Source organism: Barbatula barbatula (genome assembly GCF_947034865.1).
Source record: "Barbatula barbatula genome assembly, chromosome: 18".
Taxonomy (NCBI): Eukaryota; Metazoa; Chordata; class Actinopteri; order Cypriniformes; family Nemacheilidae; genus Barbatula; species Barbatula barbatula.
In genome coordinates this window covers 8,914,396-8,937,229 of record NC_136781.1, presented here as the reverse complement: position 1 = coordinate 8,937,229, position 22,834 = coordinate 8,914,396, and the positions used below count along the sequence as shown (strand labels likewise).

Genomic DNA, 22,834 nt, shown 5'->3' with positions numbered 1-22,834 from the left:
TTATAAAAAGCATTACAAGAATGTGAACAGTTGCTCCTGTTTTATAATATATGTATTTCATCATACAGTTGCATTGCATTTCATCCATTACAAAGCATCAAATTTGTTATAGAAAAAAGACACAACAATAACAAGAGCAATTACAGAAAAAATTGGCTGTACTTAATAATTTGGCATTTACATGTGTTTTCATCAGCGTTTATGGTGCATCTAAAATATTTGCTGAAAAACGTACCAGTGAGGTATAATAAAAAAATGTGTACAGCATAAATGTTACGTTTTAAGGATATTACAATGCTTTAAAATAGATTATTTTCTCTCACTCATTCAGTGTCTCTTTCACAGTTACGGAAAGTAATTGTAGAAAGATACAGGAAGTTTCAAGGGCAATGTTTTTCTATCACGCTTTTAGGATCATGTTAACTAACTTTGCATTTTATGATCCTGCAATGTCTGATCCCAAACCAGCCGGCAGACTGCTCTTATTAGGTAAAATTAATTGCATTTTTCACAGGAGCTGTCAGGCCCATAAGGTGCTGAACTGTGGCCAAAACCATCACCACTTTCTATAAATTGTTAGTCTCCCTTGCATAATAAATAATGCACAAAACGGACAAAGATTAAAGTATATTGTCTTAAAATGTATTTTCAGTTGAGCAAAGAAAAATCATTATGCTTGTGGTGAGACCGAACGTTAAATGATTAGATGTTTAATGTAGCTACACAGATAAATGACTGCGTACCAAAGATTTTACACGGTGTGGTCTGTTATATGAACATTTATGTAGGCCTTTGTTTATGTTCCAGGGTCTCATATTGCTTGTGAAATTAAAATAATAATCATCATTAGGAATAGAAATAATAGGAATAAAAAAATATATAAATCTTTCATGTTACTCTCAAATGTTATTTAAAAGGCTTTTCGTTAAATGGGTGATGCAAAGGTGTGTCATGCATTCTGACTTCTTTACAATGTTATACGATGTTATAAGAGAGAGAGAGAGAGAGTGCACTATGTTCGCAAAGTTTAGATGTGTTGTTTGTTCGCTGCATTTGGGTGATGAATGTTATATAAACGGTGGATATAACTCTGTATTTGGAGATCATTTAAAAATGATAGATGTAGCGGCGGTCCCAGAGCTAAAAGATTCTGGACATGAACCGCACGCGGTAAGTGAAGCGGATGTCTGTGTTTTCTTGGCAAACTGTACGCGTCGCATATTTTCGGAAATAATCGTACAGCTGTATCTGTCTTTTATAAATGTGATCAAACTAAAGACTCGGGTGCGATACTATTCTGTAAGTACTCTAGATTAACATGAGATACAGAAACTGTCTGAGTTATGGCCGCTTTAATCCAAATGCATTCATATAATAATTTTATTTAAGGCTTTTTCTTTGCCTCAAATGAAATGTGAAAGCAAGGTTCAAAATCCATTTAATTTGTACTTAATAATTTTAACCCGCGGGCTTGAGGCTTTTATTAATTTACAAACCTTTTTACCTACTGCTTAGACAAGAGAACTTCTGGAAATCGTGCCGTAGAGATTAAACTGAAATCATTATACAAGCTACAAACATTCTTCTTATGCTTCGGGAAATCCAGCCACGGTCAGCCAAAAAACACTGAATGTTTGGATATTCAATCACACACACATTTGCTCGAACATGTACTAAAAACACTCTTTAACATGTAATTCCTATGTTTAGAGTGTATATATTTTCCCCCCATAAGAATTGCATGTGATTGCATACTGAGAACATCAGCTTTGTTTCTAGGGCAGATTGATATGTTGTAAGCCAACTACATCAGTCTATCCAGCAGGTCAATAATCATCTCTCACTTCAACAAACGCAAACATTTCTTTTCGCAAATAAGTACAGAGTCAAGGTTTTAAATCTCCTGTCACAGGTTGAGAGAAAGGAATGCGGACTCATCTGCTGGTGTTATAAAAATCTATCATTCTTCTTTCGCTTTCGTCAAACAAATAAAAGCTTCCACCCACTCGCCCAGTTTTCACTTGGGGATGTGAAATCTGGCGCTCACCACCTGCATACGTAACGCACACAGACGAGCTTGCCAAAACCAATCATCCAAACTCTCATTTACTGGGAGAGGAATTTGTTTATGTCTTCGTATAAACAGTTCAGATCTATTAATAACCTTCTATGTAATAGCAATGCTGCAGTTTATTTATTCATATTTGATTCCATGCAAATGATTATTTTCATCCGCTTTTCATTTCTTTGAGAATTGGTCTCTTCTTTTATCTCACAACCAAAAACAGGCTTCAAATGCTTTGCCCACCCATGTTTCAGTCTGTTAGGCACTTTTCCTTCTGTAAGATATTGATTTTGCCTGTCTGTGCGAGGGGGGACGTGTGCAGGTCAGGACCTCTACTGCCCACTTTGTAGGTCACTGAGATAAATTGAGGAAGTTGCCTCTCGGCTTCTTTTAGGGTGACATCTCATTTACCCTTCCTATATCTTTTTGGTGTCAATGGAAATGGAGTCAGATGTGGAGGTCAAGCTAAGGGGCTACGTGCCACGGTACTTGTAACCTGTCATAGGGCCAAGCCATTAGATCCTTCATCATGGATTATAAAACCAAGTCAATCTCAAAACACTACTGTAAATCGCCCTTAGACCGGCCTCTTTTTATCTCATTACATGCTGAATGTCACAGGATTATATTATTATTTTCGTGTCATTCACAATGCAATTTAAGTGTTCTGCAGGACGATGACTCTCAGCTAAACTACTTTTCATCCATCATTGCGGATCCATGAATGTCTGTTATCCTGGGATTACGCTGTTGGTTAACAAACAAATGATAGCGGTGTGATCTTACTGCTTTGGCTACAACTTGATGCGTGTTACTATTACCATCTGGATGTTGTTTGATTGCTATGAAGATTTTAATGTTGTGTGGATGCAGCCATACTCATTGTGATAATGCAGGCTTTATTTTACATTTAGCTTCACCCGGAGCTGCTTCAATCCTTCAAACCAATTAATTCCTCACTTGTCCTTCAGACTGTTAAAAGTGCTTGACTCTTTGAGCCATTTAAGGGTTTACTTGGGTAAAAATGGATATATTAGAGCACTACCTTCTGTTTCTTGAAGTCAGTTTGATCCAGTGATGAGACTGCAACTTTGTTTGGAGACTTTAAATGATGTTTTCTCTTAAACTGTCATGCAGCTGTGCAGTTGTCTGGAAACAGTGTCTACCAGGTCTTTGGCACTATTGATGGGCTCAGGCCCAACTTGGCAGTGCACACAGCAAAAAACCCCAAATCACATTTTTTTTGAGTGTGTTGAATAACATTCTGATTGACATACTTTTGTTTTGCTCGGTAGCACACTCTTTTCTGAAACGAAAAAATAACTTTAATATTCCGCCACCATAATATAACAGATAGGTCAAAAGAAGTTCAGCAAATGCAAATAGATTGAAGTATAACAAGACCATTTATTAAAATCCACATTCATTTGCATGTGAATTTATACTTTTAACAGACACGTTTTTAATGTGACTTCGAAGTGAATGCAGTATTTTGTATTCTAAAGATAGTTTGACCCTACAGTGCAGTCTGTGCAATGCGGCGCCAGGCGCGACTCAAGTGTTTTTTGCTAGTTTCAGCTCGACGCAGTTCATTTTCACATCCTACGCCACATTGTTTAGATGGCAAATGCACATTGCTAGTCTGATTATGATTTGTGTTAGGGTCCATTCTGCGGCAACTGAAATAGACAGCGCCATTGACTAACTGAAACCTCTAGAAGTCTAACGTCAACGGCCCAGTATTTTTTATTATTTATAGAGCGCGTTACTAATATAAGCCTAAAGGCGGGTGCACAGCGTGCGTACATTCTGCTTATTACACACAGAGGGATGCGCAGCAGCACACAATAATGCCAAATATTACAAATAAATGGATTACAATGTAAAAGATTATTATTGTATACATAGACAAATAAAAAAGGTTCAGGAAGCAAGTTGATAACCATAGTTGTTTAGAAATCCTACTTCAATGCAGTCTTAATAAGCAAGTTGAAATTTCAGCGTAGGCAGAGACTTGACTGACAGTTAATTCCAGTCAAATTTGACGTTGTATTTTTTGAATTCCTTTTGTGTTTCAAGGGGAAACTTTTATGAATCTTGAGCAACTCTATCGATCAATTAGGTATTGATCACATTTTCAAATATAAAGTATAGATGGCCGCTTCTTTGTCTAAACATAAGTCACCTTTAAAATACAGGTGAATGAATGTCACAACCACCATGGTGAATGGGCTTTTATTTCTAAAGAAAACCAACAATCAGAACTGTTGTTTTAACCACAGTCTGTGATTTTTCTCCATCCTCAATTCTCTATCTATTCTATTCTCCAGTTTTTGCCTTTATTGTGCACTACCAATTGCACTATTAGCTTTCTGCATCACTTTAGAAGAACATTGAAGGATAGTGTGTATTGTTTTCTGATGTTTCTTGTCTTTAAAACGAGATTAAATCTGTAGTGTTGTCGTCTGGGACTTCATTAAATTAGCTTTTTGGTGAATTTGTTTTCCTCTCTCTGCTGTGCAGCACGCTCAGTTTGCCATGGCTGAGTGTTACTCACAAATGTAGCCGCAAACTCTATTAATCTATCTTATAAAATGATGGCTTTTCAGAGTTTTTCTGTTTTGTACACCATGCAAATGCAGCACAACAAACAAAAAAAGCTCCAAAACAGAACAAAATCCACAGGAAACCGAAAATAAGCACTCACAAAAAATGATTGATTGTCTGACATTTCTTACAAACTTTACGAAAGCTTTCAAGGCCTCTATTTCGGCACCCCCCAAAAGGTAAATAATAGAGCTGGAACAAGTTGCCATGAGGTAAAATAACTGTAATTAGGTGTTATAGTCCTTCAAACATTTAAAGAGAGCTCTTTTATTCTTTAAGGCTACACCACTTTTTGCTCCACCACGCTTTTTTACACCACATTTTATTCATCGCATGTGGGAAAGGGTTGATGGGGTATAAACCTTTAGGCAATGCATTTAGCAGCTGTTGTAATATTTCAATGCACTAAAAAATAGTATAAAAAGCTGAATGTTCATCTTCTCCACAGTGAACACAGGTGGTAGATATACATCAATACACTGCACCACTGTACATCATTTCATTTTTTAATTTGGAGATGGCCAGAATGATTGACTACCAACATTTAAAAAAACAATGTTGATATATTTTGTAGCAATTTTTGTACTAGTTAGTTTCAGTGTGCTGACCGGATGACATCCTTCAACATGGTAAACTCTTCACGCAATGCGAACCGCTACATAGAGCCAATCAAAGCAGCATTTTAGTGACTATGATTCTAGACTCACTTAAGTCAGTATGAAATTAAAATATAAAACTTTTTCTGGAATATTGCAGTGTTTATCAGACATTATTTAAATGCGTGGTTCATTATGTATACATAATAATACTAATATATAATTATTCACATGCTCTCATTATCAAAATCTGAACATTTTCTTGTACTCTGTAGTAGTGGTCCTTCTCTGATGACTGCATGGGAAGAACATCCATAAATTCCTCATCTCCTAATGTCAGTATGTTTCAAGCTCCATTTATGAATGAATTGTGTATTGTTCTAGATCCAGTCAATTTGCAGTTGAAGAAAAACAAGCCTTTGATATTCCATTGTACTCTGAAATGCGTCACAATGCGTCACAATGCTGAAGTAAAGGTGATTGTTGCTTCCCGTTCACAGTTTTTTAAACATCTTTTAGTTGCCATACTGAAGGGCTGTGCGTTTTTTTATTCAGTACGCTCCATGTTGCTTCCCACAGTGTTTTTCATTAAATTGAATAATGAGCGATTTTAAGATACGTTGCATTGGTTAAAAATTCTTCAACAGAAAAGCAGCCCTAGTATTCTGTTCACTTTTGTTGTGCTTGTTGTAGTTTTTTATCACAAGAACAGGCTCTCTATGAATGGACCCTAATATGCCCTTTTGTGAAAACACATCAGACCCTAGTTATAAGAGTTATTTCCAAATGACTAGTTAAGGTTTTTACGTTTTTTTATAGTCCTGATTGATACATAAAAAGCTCAGATGAATTTGCCTCTAGAAACTAACAATGTGAGAGACACAATCTGTAACAGTCTGATACGCAGATGGTGTGTAAAAGTTTTCTGACATTAGAAAACATCAGATTTACACAGTGCGCAGCAACAACATCCAAACAGATTGTAGGTATTTTGTCAGCAATTGCCCAATTACAGTATGTTGCTCAACAGCCCAACAATCTTTTCTCTGAAATAGTCCGGAGAAAATGTGCGGTTACAATCAATGAAAATAAGACCTATTAAAAAACTGCAGGCTTTTCAGTTTGCTGGTGTTTTGAAGACCGTACCTATGCATCTGTGAAGCCATCATGGTAGAGCCATCATTCTCAATAAAAGCCTTGCTTTGCTGGTGAAGAGTCCATTTTCTACCCTTCAGTGCATCTGAAGATGTAGGTGCAGCTGTATGTTGGCCAGGTGCTCACTGACAGCGCCGTGAATAATGTAGCAGGAAGACAGAGAGCTCTGGGAACGAAAGTCAAGTCCCAAGACCCACCATTAAATATCACAATCCACTCTTCCAGGGGACACGAATGACATTTTATCTCAGCTGGTAATGGAGATCCAACCTTTAAGTGCAGAGTGGGACAAAGCATTACTCACCATCTTTTGCTTTTTATTCTCAATGTGCTCTACTCTGTCTACCTATGATGCACACTGTATTATGACAATGTGCAAATGATAAAACCCCTCCAAAATGAAAATGTTCATATTACACAAATATCTAGCTCTTATCCCACAAAATTCCTCTCCTTCATTTTGATTGCATTTTAATTAAATATTTATTTTAATAAATTAATATATTAAGTTTTATATTTTTTATAACGAAGACAAAACAGCATCCTATATTCTTAAAAAAGATATAGTGATGATAATAACAATAGTAATAACAATAATTCTTTTATCATTGTTATTATTATTAATAAATTGTTGTTATTATTATTATATTAATAAACACTGGAGCCACAGACAGTTTGTGTAAGAACACTTCCGTCTGATTATCAATATGTCTTGAGTGCAGTGTGTAGGGAGATCTCTTAATGCCTTAAGCCATGAGGCGGCGTACCACAGGAAAAACATTGAATCCCCAGAGTGCTTGGCAAAGCCCTTTGTCTGAAGGAAAGATATTGTCTCAGCAAGCTGGTGTAATGATTAGCCTCAATCGGGTTATTGAACACAGGTCAATCAGAAAATGGCAAGGGCTTAAAAGGCAACATGTAACGGCTTTACATCTCTGCAAACTGAGATCGACCACACTGCGCAAAAGAGGAAAGGAATATTTGAAACCTGCATCAATAGTTATCAAAGTTAACACCATTGTCGGCTAATTTAGCAATAAAGGCTTTATCCAAGGCCATGTGACCTTGAGATTCATTGTTTGAGACAAATGGTTTAGATTGTTTTAGAGAGATAGAAGAAATGAAAAGTTTTAAAGGGCTCTCAATGTCATTTCACCTATGAAATTGTGTTGATTTGTTACTGCAGTCAGCTGCATAGCTTTATCACGTTCCACAATTCAAGTAGATATATTTTTGGGGTGGCATTATTTCTTAGCCATGACCTTGGTTTATTAGAGAATGTAACATTCAATTTGAGCTATAGAATTGCTCCCTGTGACTTGCTTGTATCCTTTGCTAGGTTGAATGGTTTTCCTGAGAGAGCAACAAGAAAATAAACCATCAAATGTGTAATATATCGCAACAGCGTTCTCATCTATATTTGAATAAATCCATTTTGCCACCTACGAAACTCTGTCCCATAGCTACACTGACTTTCCATTATTCAGCACCTGTTAGACAAACAGCCTTAAAACTCCCCACTGCTTTTAATGGAGTCTGGGTTGAATCGTGAATAGTTGATTCAGCATTGATGTTTTGAAACAGGAAATCACCTGGTCTCAGTTGCTCTTCACTGGCATTTATCCAAAATCAGATTTATTTTAATGCAACCGTACTTAATCTTCTCAGCAGTGCAGCAGTAGCGGTCGTGCCGTTTTGATATGTCAAGATGAAAAGCTGAAGTGGTTCTTGGGACACCCCCTCCCCAACGCCCCTCTTATTATGCCCAGTTCCAGTCGTTTTGCTAAGTGTGGGAACCAGGTGCCGTGTAAAAGACCCCCTGGGTTGATTTGGACGTAACGCTCTGAAGGGGTTTCGTCCCTGCCGCTCTCATCCCTGTCAACTACCCACTCTAATCCAGATTATTTTTGCACAGGAACCCCTGTTGCTATCAACAAGGCAGACGCTGCCCTTAAACACTGATGCCGCTGCACAGGTGCAAGAAGCACTTGAAAAGAGAGCCCAAATAGACACTTTTGTTCTTCCGCTGAATTTATTGTAGATGTGCATTACATTCCGTCACCGTGTCATGCAGCTTGGTTTCTGAAGTTAATCCATGCATAACTTGGTTGTGCTTCTGACTGAGCCTCTGTTCTTCTGAATTCAAACCCTTTATCCTGACACCCATCCTGAAAGTTTATGCGTCTCTGAAAGCATAGCTCACATCTTCAGCTCCCTTCATTATGTGTGCATCTTTCAAAACAACTTCTTTATTGGCTGGCAGACATCTTAGAGATTTGATTATGTGTGTCCTCAGAAAAAAAGACAAGGACAAACGCGCCTAAAATATGAGCGGTGGAGCAGGGGGTGGGCAGATGACAAAACACCTTTATGATTTGTTCTTACAGGCACGGATCTTTAACATACAGACTAAGGGCTCGCATTTAGCAAACACTACAAATAAGGATGCCCGCCAAAGCCCTTGTAAAGATGTTTGTGTTCTTGAACAGAATGGAAATGATGCAGCATGCTCAACATCTGTCTCTCCGTCTCAACACAATTTCTTTCACTTAAATCAATGGTAGTTGTATTGAGGTGTGCATAGATACGTGTGTGGCTGGCTGTCACAGTGGGCTTTCAAGTAAATCCTGGCCCGGCTGCGAGGAATCAGTAGAGGCAAAGAGATCATGCTGCCAGACTGTGCCTCTGATCTGATGCTTATCTGCCTGACAGGCCGACCCCAATCCATCTCCAGTACCGCGGCTCCAATTACAGACCTCTACACAAGAAATATCCAGCAAACAGGAAACTGCAGCTCTTTTATAACAACGGCTACATAGGATCTCGAGATTGACACGTTTTTTGGAACGCCTTAAAATGCCTTATATATCAAGGCTATTTGTAATGTAGAGCTTTGAGAGTTTTTGAGGTTTTCATCGGAGTGATTAATGCTGTATAGGTTGTCTCTTGGGTTTTGCGTGCCATGAAACATATGTCCTCTTTGTTTGCTGTATTCCCAATTCATCTCTGAATTGTTGCGATACGAGAGTCATTAGTAAGGCATTTATCATATTCAAAAGGCAACTATGCCCTAAATATATGACACTCCAGAGTGATAATGCCAGATTTTCTCTCCAGTGCTCTGTTATTAATATCAGAACAATAGCAACCTGTTATGCCTTGTGCTAAGTGAACTTTGTAGCAAAAACAAACTTGTCATCATGAAAATTTTATTTTTCTTAGTTCTCTTTGGTTATTTGTTGCTTTGGAACGGCGGGGTGAGGCCTGATATACACAGTTGTTTTACATGTTTTAAATAGCTTTGAATATTGCGATCAGCCTTTACACAGCGAGCAGTTTAAGTGAACACAAAGATCTAATTTTGAGTTCTTGTTTGAAAGCTGAGGATAAACACCCCCAATCCGATATTTTTTATCATAAAACATTTAACATTTTAAATTATAAAACACATTGAACATCTGCCGTACAAAACCTGGTGTTTTTCAAGAAAAGGTGCAATTTAATAAATATTTTATTTATATAGATTGTCCAGAACATTAGCCTAAGAATAATACACAAATATGCAAACATTAAATGTGAAATTCACAAGAGAGGTCCATTATTTGGGCTAAATAATAGAAATTCTCGGATGTTTCATATGATTTTATTGGACTGCCATGGAAAGGAAAATATATACTAAATATACTTCATATTACCCATTACTATTATTAAAAGACCAACACTGCACACTAAAGCTGCGGTTTGAGGTCCAGTGGATTTCAAGTAGATGTTATGTGTGTTTGCATTAGCGGAGAGCAAAATTTAATGTGACACCTTCTCATTAGCCATGAAAATCTAAAAGTAGACTGTGGGAGGGGAATGTGTGTATTAGAAGTTCTGCGGTTCACAACACTCACATTTTTTGCAGTCTGACACGTTGAGGATTTGGCAACAGTATATGTGCAATTGACAAAAATTGGAGGCGATCAATTTTCGAAGCATCATTCAATTTTAGCCTTCTGTGGTTTAATCACAAATAATAATTCTGAGCTCAACACCATTGGTGCTGTGTATTGCTTAAACAAGCCCATCCATCTCGACTCTCAGAACCAGCATATCCTCCACAGGTTTGCAGCACGGTTGGAGCCTATCCCAGCATCTTGGACCGCAGGAAGGGTATACCTTGGACAGATGGCAGAGTTTAAAAAATTATATTGCCTAAAAAATAGGAATATTTCGGGGTGTGGATAGTGAAAATGTTAGCAAGGCAGGTACAAATTTGAATCACTAGTCAAATCTGTCAACCAGCATACCAGACAAACATTATGTGGTACACTACTCCGGTAGCTGCTAAGCAATAGAAAAGCATTGTTGTAATGCTGTAGTTTGCCCTGCCCTGTCCTGTAGGTCCAGGTATGGAAAACTATGATTCAACAAGGGGCCTGCACCAGGGCAGGTGTGGCAATGATGGATTGAAGTGCTTAGCAGAGCACTAGCAGCGGGGACAGAGAGTAATCGGTGTGTACAGAGAGCTGGCCAGAGTAAGCAGAACAGATACATCAAGCTGGAATGAACAGAGTCGAACAGGGTCACATGCACGCAAATCCACATATATTTAAAGATGACAGAGGTCTCCATACTCAAGAACTAACACAAAAGCAAACACGCTTTTATGCCCCAGAGTTACTTTATAATGTTTTGTTGCCTATGCAGGACTATTGTTTGATTTATGACTTGGGTCAAGAGGTGAGGTGTGCAGCATTGTTTTTTCCGTAGACCTGAGATATGATGACTGCTTGTATGTACAGTCTGCACCTGTTTGCACATTATGCATTAGTTTATTGCATGTTAAAGCATTGTAATTTGCATGATTTCTTTAAGTAGGCAGTTCTGTTGTGCATTTTTTCTTCTAGAGCTCATTTATTATGCTTTGAGTTGTCTGGCACTTTTATTTACAGGTACAGCAGTATGAGGACAGAAATAGAGGGGTGGGGGAGGGAATGTAGGTAAATGTAAGCCAAATTGAAATGTGGAATGCCTGTGCGAGCACCACAGCTTTGTGTACAAACACTTGCATTCACTTGTGCATCGTGCTGCTTTAGGTATGTGATGTGTGTTTCAGACACAATGCTTGTGTAGCCTGAATAGATGTACAGTAATACAGCGAGAACAATTTACAAGCCCATAATGTTTTAATAAAGCCATAGATCTTAAAAGCCCATGGATGCTTCTTTATAGTGTTTTCACAACAGCATCAGTTTCTTCTAAGCCTACTTTAAAGCTGCTTAAAAAAAGAATGCAACCATATAAATAAGACTGCCAGATAATAACTAGGAAGGCATTAGAACTTTGTATTTTTGCTAAAAAGAAATTTACTTTGGATAAATGTTATGTTAATACATAATCCCATTGCAGTTAAATGTGCGTAGACTGTAAATACGACATTCGTTAGTTGAGTTACTAAAGACTGTAAACACTATGGATCTGTAGCAGTTTAAACATCATTCTGTGTGCTCACTTAACCAATGGCGTGAGTCTAGGGCAGAACTGCCTGTGTGGCCAAACATTAGAAGATGGGATCATTAAATAGAAATTATATCAATGTTGTCAATTATTAATAGTCTCTTGCTCTCTAATCCTCTCTCTGTTTTTCAAAGACAAAATACTGTTTTTCTTGTAGGGGGCTTTTTGTAACCGTTTCCCTAAAAAGAACAGAAAATCTGAGTTTATTGCTGTAACAGTGGTATTTTCTTAATCTCACATGGATAATTTAAATGTTTTGTGGGGGATACTTTTCTCGCTGAATGATTATCCACTCAGTATGATCAGGCTAATCTTGGATGTGTCAGACTCCACAGCAGCTCAGTGCTCGCTCACCCTGACCCATTTCCTTTGAATTAATCCCAGCCATAGTTGGGGGGGGATACTCTTTGATCTTCTAATGAAGGGACACTTACTGCTGTATTTCTGTTCTGAGCCTGTGTGCTCGCAGTGGTGTGTCTGTGAGCTCTCACCAAGGAATTCATGAAATAAGACAGAGTGCTAAAATAAAATTAGGCATTTAAAAATCTCCATCCTGCCTTTTACTGTATAATATATATATATATATATATATATATATATATATATAGCAAAGAAAGTATTTTGGTAACATTTTCAGTGAAGAATTTTTCTTATAAATTAATTGCTTTTAATCATTATTATTATTATTATTACTTTAAAAAAAATTACCCCATTGGCAAATAATCAAAGTCAGTGTTTGAAGAGGTTGGCTACCCTGTTTTCATACTGATTTCTCCCTAATAGATAAAAAAGAGCATTTAAGACCCTTCTACATGTAGCAGTGCTTGGCACGTTAGACCTGATTATAGGCATTGACTATGTAACCAGATTTGCCTTGCTGTATTTATAAACCGGGTAAGGATGCTTTCAGTCACATGGTCCAAAACCCACCTCTTCCTGGGTCGCGAAGAGAAATGGTGGTAGGCGTTGGTAGCAACTTAACTTAGCCGCTCCATTGTAGTGATTTTCTGTTAGGTAATTCTGTTGTGCATGGTGGCCCAATTGATGTGTTTTCGAAGCCCCAGCCTCATTTTTCTTTCTTTTTGCGATTTATGTTTTTACCAAAACTGTGGATGTGGTCCTTTAGTGAGTTGTTTTTAAAAGATTTCGACCATAATTTTGGATTAATAAAAAGATTAATTGTGTATGGTAACCTGTGTCTCCTTCATTTCCCTGTTCTTTGGAACGGACTTGTGTGTTCTTGTTATTCTTATTAATTTTGTCCCCAATTGTATTGGGGCGGCGTAGTCGCTATATCAGTAGGCCACGTTTCTACAAACATATAACCTGATAGCCAATGTGATCAAATCTGAACGCTTGTGTGGTGCGCTGCTTGTCTGCTTTTGGGGATTATAGAGAGGGTTAAAGGCCAGCTCAGCAGTGGGGTTTTTTTGGGCTGCTGCAAAGCTATTTCCAGCTCAGTAGAAGATGACTAGAAGAAGCGCTGGATTCATTATTCAGGAGGCAGCCGGAGTAGTACACAGCGGCGAGGTCTGTCAGACCAAGATTATCTTTGTGCTTTCTTCAGGCATGCGAAGAGAGCTTAAGGTCTGAGTCTCTACCCTGAGGCGTGAAACCAACCTGGCTGAAAGCGGGGTTATAGAGACCGTCTGAAAGTTGTCAGGGAGTCTGCGGAGCTGCAAAGTGCAGGAACATGGAGCGCAAGCTTGAATCATCGTGATGTGCTGTACATTAAAAGGATCAGAAGATCTTTTTGAGGCATGGTAAAGTGGTGTTCCGAGGCTGCAGCTACATTCAGCCATCTTACAATATCAGTGCAGTTCGTTTTATTTCTGTATAGTTTGTTGTTGTCATTTATCAAATGTGATTACAAGCACAATAAGTGCTTGCAATACTTCATTGATGTTATCTGTGGCATCTTCATATGTAAGCAGGAATATTAGGTGGCTTAGTGCATACCTTATGAAGCGGAGACGATAATGAATTAGGCACAGTGGAGTGCAAAAAGCTCTATCAATACTAACTCAATTGAAAGACTCCAAGTCAGTGGAACTTAAAAGACTAACAACGTTTAAGGGGGAATGAAACTGTTTTAAGTCCAGACGGACAGCAGAATCTCTATTGCTCCAGTCCAGACACAATACACCTTAACATTAGGGTCATTCAATTTCCCACCCAGCTCCTCAAAGTGGGCCAAGTGATTTGCTTTCAGTGTATTTAAGGAGAAGCCTCAATCTCTCCCCGAGAAGTTTAGCATTTAAATTGGATGATCCAAGCACATTTTGCCACAGCTGTTTTTGAAGCGTTCTGCTGATGAAAAATCAAATGTAATGTACAAATGCATGACCTTTCCCAGGCTGAATTGCAGGCACTGTCTGAGGAGCAGTTTTTTATGCTGACATCCATCTTTCTTTTTTATAGTTTTGTAATAGTTGAATTTCCCAGGTAGATTGGTGACTCAAAGCATCATGGATCACATTGAAATGATAACAAGAACATCACCAATGATCTTTTTAAGTTTTTTCATATATAAGACCCTTATGATTCAGGAACACAACTTTAGAAATGGGCTTTCACTTTCAATAGAAAAATATTGCGTAGGGGCTGTTATTTTCCTATCTGTGCTATGTTGTTCATAGCATTTGCGTTGTTATTTCTAGTCACAATATGCACTACACTGTAAAGAATTTCTGTAGAAATTCCAGTATTACTGGCAGCAGTTTGCCAGTAGTTTACTGTAAATTTACATTTATGTAATATACTGGCAACAGTTTGTTCAAAAATAAAGGATCATTAAACACTAACGAGACTTTATCCTTACAGAAAAGAACTTTAAATAGCAGCCTCATGCAAAAAAGCACAAGCTTGAAAAAAAATCTGAAAAAGGTTAATGTTAGTGGATTTCTGGTTCCCATAATGCTTTGCATGGGGCTGTTATTTTATAGTTTTTTTTTCTGTAAAGATAAAGACTTGTTAATGTTTAATGTTCATTTATCTTTGAACAAACTGTTGCCAATAAATTAGGTAAATATAAATCTACAGTAAGTTACTGGCAACTAGCTGCATATCTATGCAAAAATGTTTACAGTGTACAGTTTACTTAAAAGGCTATGGAAATAATTGAAGACTTCATATTGTCCCAAGATGACTCTTATGTACTTGCCACAGTAATAGATTAAAAGAGAAAATTGTTTATTGCAAAACTATGGACACTGCAGAATGATGGACGCTCTTATCAAATGCTGTGAAACTGTCATGGGGAACAGATCATCTCTCTGGCATAACAATACTTTTATTGACAACAGTTGGTGGGAAACTAGCATTCAAGCATGTTGAATTAACTCGTTGAATTCATTCATGGTTCAATCGTGATTTAATCAAACATGAATTTACACTAAATTCACATCATTTGGAAACGCGGAAGCTTGCAGACGAAAGGTAAATATATATGTGTATTTGTATATAAAAGCTACATTTGCTGTGAGAGACAAAACATGAACGATAATGGCATTTCTAGTAGTGATGAGAATGTCTAGATACAGTAAAGTATAATTTGCAACAATTATTAATATCAGTTATTATTAATTTGGTCATTGAAGACAATTGTTAATGAACAAGAGGATGAAAATGTATGATTGACAAATGCTGAATGAAACATTGGCTTTCAGCAGCAACATGTCAGATAGGGTGTAGGTGTGATATGTCTTTACCGGGGTCTTGGCGTTTTACAGTAGTAACAGATTGCCGATGTCAGTTTCAGACAGAATGGCTTGAGGGCAATCGCATCACAGAAAAAAATACTCATTTTAACCTAAATCTATCGCCAGAGAAAAAATTCAGAGAATCGGACAGAAAGCTAATGTTAAAGCGAAACATTCAACCTAGTGTTATTATTCAGATGCAAGTAAAAAGAAATCACATTGATGAAAAACACAAAGAGGGAGTGAAATATTTCTTAGTAAGGTTTTAGTCCCAGGGAACACTTTCAGCTCTGCGGTTGTGTGACTTTGATTAAATGCTTGTGCTCTGCTTTAACGCTGGACTCTGAATGCCTCCTGAATAGCCTGTCATGCCAGGTAGACAAGTTTCACCATTATGGTAGATTTATAGTCTAACACTGCCAACTCCTCCACAACTCTTATTCACATAGTAGGTGGGCCTTGCTCCACTGCTACTCGCTTAAATGTTTCCTCTCAGGTGAACTCGGACTAAGCACTGAGCTACAGGAATTTCAGTGGATTTGAAATATACTGTTGTCGTGTTTTCTTAAACATTTTGCTATTATTCCATGTACCAGAGTGTCTCGATATATTGATGATGACATATTGTAACAGAAGCTTATGACAAAAGTTGTTAATGTTTCTTCCCCCATAATTTACATGACTTTTTTTCAGGCTCTGAGCCTGTACATAATGAATTCATACATTATTACGCAAAGTTTTTGGTATGTTTTGTAATGGTTTATAAAGGAAGGTGTAGTAAAAACATGCATACTTGGAACTTGTTATTCCATCCTCTAGACAGGTATTTTAAGTGTGACATTTTCCCTCAAGTGATTGGATGGATAGATTGCCAAAGTCAATGGAAGGAGAGCTAAGCAGAGATGTCTAAATATATGGTGGTGCTCAATCAAGAATGGAGCAGAGGTGTTATAATCTGTCTGTGAAAGAATTGGAATAAGTGTAATTGCTCTCCAAGACATTTCAAAGAAATTCGACAAAATTATAGTTTGACCCCAGAGACACGCTCAAATAATGTGCAGTCGTTGCAAACCCATCATTTGTATTGTCTTCAAATATGCCCGTGAGTTGCTGTGTGTGGGCCTATTTCTCCTGAGGACTATCAATTAAAGGGTAAAAAGTAAGTTCTGAATTTCTCTCTTTCCTGTGATCGCTTTAATTTTTAGTTTATTACAATTTTAAAGACATCGTTTCATGTCTTGCATCATTTTGTGTTGAGAGTCACTAATAATTGAATAGCCCCTTTAAGGCATGCATATATTAAATCTTACACAAAAAATTAGAAATAAATGCTGGTTTCTTTTCATTATTTAAAGAAATTCAGTACAAAGCCTTTTGGTACAATCTGAGTTTATATAACACTCCTGTCACAGAGAGAGACATTATTTGATTTGTTTTTCTTATTTATAGATAAATAATAGGTAATTGATAGATGTTAAATGTGATTTTGCCTAATAAAGACCTGATGAATATACTCGGATGATTTAAAAAAAAGGAAGAAGAGTGGTGTGATCTGGTACAGCATTAAGCTGTAAAAGATGCGGTTTTATTTACTCAACCTAAATAGAAACATCTCTTCAAAATGGCTCTGATCTTTTAACAAGTGTTGGCTCACATAGCAAGCGATCAGGCACAGAGTGGGAAGATTCAAAGAGGTGAGTGACATCAGATGAGATGTAAATTATATTTATGCCTGCCTGCCATTGATGCAAGCATAAATTTGTCTCGGTACAGGTTAATCCAATATTTTAATGTTTATGTCCTTTTAAGCTCTCGGCCCTGTTAGGGAAATGTTGATGACCCCTTTGCAGTGCTTCTTAGACAGACATTAGCTGAAGTATTAAGAGTGAAATGTTGATGTCGTTTCAGCCACTGCATTTAATATTAATCAAAACAGCCCACTAAAGCATCTTGTTAAATCTTGGTAGAACAACTTGACATTGAAAAATGTTATGCCGGCACTATCCGTTTTACCCAGATTGCAAATCAAAACTTTATGAAAAACACATTTTCTTCCTCAGTCAGTTCATCACAGGGAAAGTCGTGGCGACTGAAGGCATAAACCTACGCATAAACGTTCATGCAAAATCTGCGTGTTTATGTCCAATCACAAGGGATAGAATAGTTTTTTATTGCTTAGGGAGTTTGATTAAAGGAAGCTGATTGCCTCAGATTTGGATGGAAAGCCCGCTGCACACTTTAACATTCTGCTCATGCTGTGTGTAATCATTTGTTAGTATGTGGGGTCTAGCAGCGCTCAGATTGAATCAGAGCGCTGCCTCCTTATCTAGATTGAAGGAAATAATTTGTTACAATTTTCCATTAAGTCGCATTCAAAAGGCACGAGTTACCTTAAGGGTGCATTTAAAGCAAATTGTGCCACCTCAAAAAGTTCACTGTTTCTAAAGATTGCTGGCTTTTCCATTTCCTTCCTGTCTCGGCTAGTTTTATGTATTTGTGGATGCAAACAACACGAAAAGGAGTTTGCCGTGCACTACATTACATCACATCACCATCTTTGCACCAGGTGACCTCTCTGTGTCAGAAGTACAGAGTGGAGCGAGTACCGTGTTTCTTCTCAAACACTTTATATAATGCACCTGTCACAGGGGTCTATTTTAACACTGTCATAAATGTAGCAAGACACCTGCCATAATGATTCCTGTTCTTCCCTCACTTCATCCTCTACCATATAACACAGAATAGTTCTCGGGCATCACCCAGTTTGGTTCTAATTGCTATGTCACTGATTTCCGTTAACCTGATCATCACCTGATGATCTTAAACCTGAAATGAGAGAACAAGAATTTCAAGGAAGAATTTATTTTTTTTCATTTCAAAATATCGATGGATTTTAATAGTAATAATAATAATTATGGCATTTTATTATTCATTATAAATATTATATAATATTTATAATACATACATATTTTAATAGAGACTGAAATTTTGATTACTGTTAAAAATAATTTATTCACTTTATTATTGTCCTCAAATAAACACTGCAAAGTATAAATTGTTTTATTTGAACTCTTCACAATTATAAATGACTAATAAGGTTGAATTCAATAGCAACGTTTTAAATGACCAAGTGACAATTAAGTGCAAGCACATTTTATAAAGAAAACATCTCAAAACGTTATTAGACTTGCAATTATACAACAATAGATATGTTTGACACTCATAGCCAAACATAGTTGAATTAAATGTTATATGAGGGGGAAAATCTGTCTTGTCAAATTGTGATTGATGCATTTGAAATGCTAATAATAGTTTTGATCACTGCCATTATCATTGTGACATCCCATCAAATTCTAAGTGAATGTAGAAGAAAAAAGATCACGAGCACTTTCTCTGATACCACACATTATTCCTCGTAGTCTTTTTGCATAAGAATAACGCAAATATTGAATTTTTGTAATATGTTCCCGTGACAGTCTGGCATTTGACAGCATATGTTTGGACACCCGTAGTCCGACGGAAACAGACTTGTCAGCACGGCAGCAGGATGGGACAGTGAGATAATCACACAGTGTCATTTTGGGGGGCAATTACCCAGCTTGGAGTGAAATGAGAGAACCTGTTTTTTTCCTGCTGTCCTAATGGAGGTTCCAGTCATTAGTTAAACGAGAGTCTCTCTCTGGCTGTAATCAAACGTGAAGCGTTTAGTTTAAGAGCCCATTATAAAACATCTGCTCCCCGGCGACGGCCTACGGAGACTTACGAAAAGTCGACAAGCACCACACTATTTTTGCTTTGCGATTTCAGGACTTTGTAAGCGGCGCAGTCATACGATTAAAAATCTCAATCCAAGTTAGATTCCTGGAGTTAATTTTTTTATGTTTACAATGTTCTGGTTGAAAAATCATCAGTGTAATTTTGGTCCCCTGCATTGCAAAAACAATCACTCTCACTCTTTTTGCACAGGTGCAAAGACGGTGTGTATTTATTTTTGTTGCACAATATACTGTACATTTAGCCTGATAAACTATAATGTAGGGCACGTATCTATAAACTTTAAAATATGGAATTGCACAACAAAAATGATAAACAGAAATTTTCTGCTGAGATCACATTTTTAAGAAAAATCTAAATATGTGGAATTAAAATGGATTGGACCAGTTTTTATTGAAATATGAAAAACTTTTGAGCACACAATATAGACATTCGTATTAAAATCGAATTTAAATATAAGGCTTTCTATTAAAATCGAATTTAAATATAGGGCTTTCTATTAAAATCGAATCAAATTTATTTTTCTGTATTTGACATTAAAAGTTTACCATAACAGGTTCAGTACAGGCCCACTGAACAAAGCTACATTCTATATCTCTACACTAAATATCTATTGTTAATATAGTATCACAACAAATTCAATCTCATTATTGTATTCAATGCTTGAATTTCCAGTAGTGCCTTGAGTCTTGTGAAATGTAATGTTTCTCCAATGTCTCAGACAAGCAGAACTGGACGAAGGAAATTATAGCATTCACAGGAGCAAATCATCCAGTACAGAATCCCATTTAACATGATTCAGAATGAAACAGGCACATAATCTTTCTGCCCTTTGTGTAAAGCAGAATGTTATAACAAGCTTCACTGATACCTCTGCCTCTCTTCCTCTAATAGACCAGCTTACCATCCGACAAGGCCCGCCCCCTCTACCACCTGCTCCACACCAACACAAGCAGCATCCGTCAGTCACCCCTCTCAACCAATCACTGGCCAATCAGGCAGCGGAGCTTCAGAGCGCATCTGAATGTGTGCAGCTGCAGGAAAACTGGGTGCTGGGCGGCAACGTAGGCTTGGAGAACAGGTATAGTCTTAACTTATGTCATTTAATTATAATATTTCTAATACTCACACTTATATATTTAGTGTTAGTAAAATACAAAAATTAATAAGTACAAAAAACTAAATAAAAGTAGGTTTTGTTTTTAACTGAAATTTTAAACTGTTTTCAGGACAATAATTTTTTGTTATTGTCACATATTTGGATTGTTATGAATGTATACAGTTTATTGATTACAACATGACTACATTACAACACTGGTTTTATATTTAGTTATGTTTAGTGACAAGTTTGAATCCCCACAAGTTCTTACCCCATACGATGTGAGACAATGTCCTTGGACATTGTTGTCACAAAAGGTGAAAATGTAAATATTAATTTTCTTTATGTAGCTTAAGGCAAAGACAAAACTGATGTTTACTTCTATAATTTTAACCTATTTAATACCTAATATTGTTATAATCATTAAAATATCTTATTTTTTTGGCTTTTGTGGGTAAACCCTTATTCATTTAATACTACTAATTTTAGAACAATATTGTAATAATGAAGGCTTCAGAGACCAGCCTTCATATAACACAACTCACTGTCACTAGAGATATCATGATGTGCAACTGTTCTGCTTAAGCTGAGGGCCGACTACCAAACATGTACCCGACAGAATAAATGAATTTACGTGCATACATTTTACCCTTCTCGGCTACTGTATATTTTCATATCCATCGAAACATCATATGTTTAAAGCTTTTGCCTTTTTACACACATACACATTAGTACTTATAATTAGGCATTAAAAATAACTAATTGTAATTGTGTGCAAGGCCTGTAATTAAGCAGTTATTGTTTATTTAGAAGACAACTTCTTAAATAAAGGGTTGCACAGTCTGTGTGCAAAAGAAGGTATCTTTGACTTTGTTCATATTAGACTCCGAGTAAATAGTAATGTACTGCATCATAGATTTTCTACATCCTTATGCAGATTTTGAAATGCTAAAATCAGCATTTTCACTTCAAAGGGCTAAAAAGAAGAGTCCCGGTAGACTGGGTCTTGCAGAAGCCGAATATGAATGCAAAAACATCAGATATAGACTTAATTACACATGTCATCGTGTACAAGCCTACATTTCTATTATCCATTGTTTTATGCGTATAAGTCTATACCATAAATATGCAGATGGATATAATTAAATGATCAAGTAGGTTTTTTTCTCGGCAAAAGGTTTTTTTAATTTAATGTTATTCAAACTAAGTAAATTCAAAAAGATTAATGTTGGTCTACACTTATTAGACTGAGCCAAGTAGATTAAGCATCAAAACGTTTTTTTGTGCTTTAAGGGCTCGTATCATGAAAAATCAAATGGTGTCTGTTGTATTGGAATAAAAAACATTACTAGTACTATAAAAATAAAAGTTTTAAAACAAAAAAAAACATTTATTGGAAACCATTAGATATATAAAAGCCCCAGGTAAAGAAAGATTTACAGCATGAATAACTTCAGACAAATAACAGTGTGAAGAAGTTTTTCATAGCATCCCTAGGTGATATATTAAGGATAATACCATAATGGCACCGTATATATAACCCTGCATTTGCTGCACATAACCCCAGGAGCTGGCGCTGCCACCCACTCGAAAGGTAAAACAAGATGTATAAAAGCTTTAAAGTGTCCACAGTCTCATTTCAGAATATTTCCGTACATTAAAAACGTATGACTCTTAATGTATGCTGACCAATATGCTTCTGTACTGCGTTTCTTACAATCATCATAACAATTTGAAGCGAAAGTAAAAATATAGGCTATTCACTTTTGTTCGCTGTCATAAATGATTGCAGTTTGCATGGGCTAGAATAAACTAAATGAATCAGATAAAACTACAAAGTACTGCAATCACAGAGCATGTTGTGTATAAACAAAGTGTTGAACGAAAAGGTTGTTAAGTCTGACCAGTCACAAGCATACAAACTCCATTTACCTCACTCTTATGAATTCTTACGAAATGCCTTCTACACATGTATTATTAGTGTAGCTCTGGTCAGTTCTTTATTATCTACTGGAAAAACGCACAGACATAACAAAAATGTTATATCTGTTTTTCTTAAAATAAATAAATAAAAACAACATTGTGACACTTGTCAAATATATTGGTCCTAACACATTTGGTGTTAGATTTTTCCAATTAAATGACTTAATGGAGAATAGATGCCTTTTTGCAGTAACACTGTACTCATTCATTACAATCTGAAGTGTTGGCAATGTAGTGTGTCAGGTTTTTGATCTTTAGTGGGCCACAGCTGTTGTGCTTCATTATGTAGAGGACGAAAAACAACAACAAAAGGACTACAGTAAGAGTATGCTATGAATATGAAGATGTTTTA

The 22,834-nt window shown here is 36.7% G+C and overlaps 1 protein-coding gene across 3 annotated transcripts in view; it reads left to right on the top strand.

Moving 5' to 3' along the window:
* Positions 1-22,834, top strand: part of LOC306907679 (teneurin-3) — a gene marked incomplete at its 5' end in the record, with an annotated part of 74,741 nt that overhangs the window by 7,100 nt on the left and 44,807 nt on the right. For all 3 annotated transcript variants that reach the window (XM_079479967.1, XM_079479969.1, XM_079479968.1), the window contains one exon: positions 20,295-20,481. In XM_079479967.1, the coding sequence (XP_079336093.1) occupies positions 20,295-20,481 (187 nt within the window). The remainder of the gene's footprint in view (positions 1-20,294; positions 20,482-22,834) is intronic.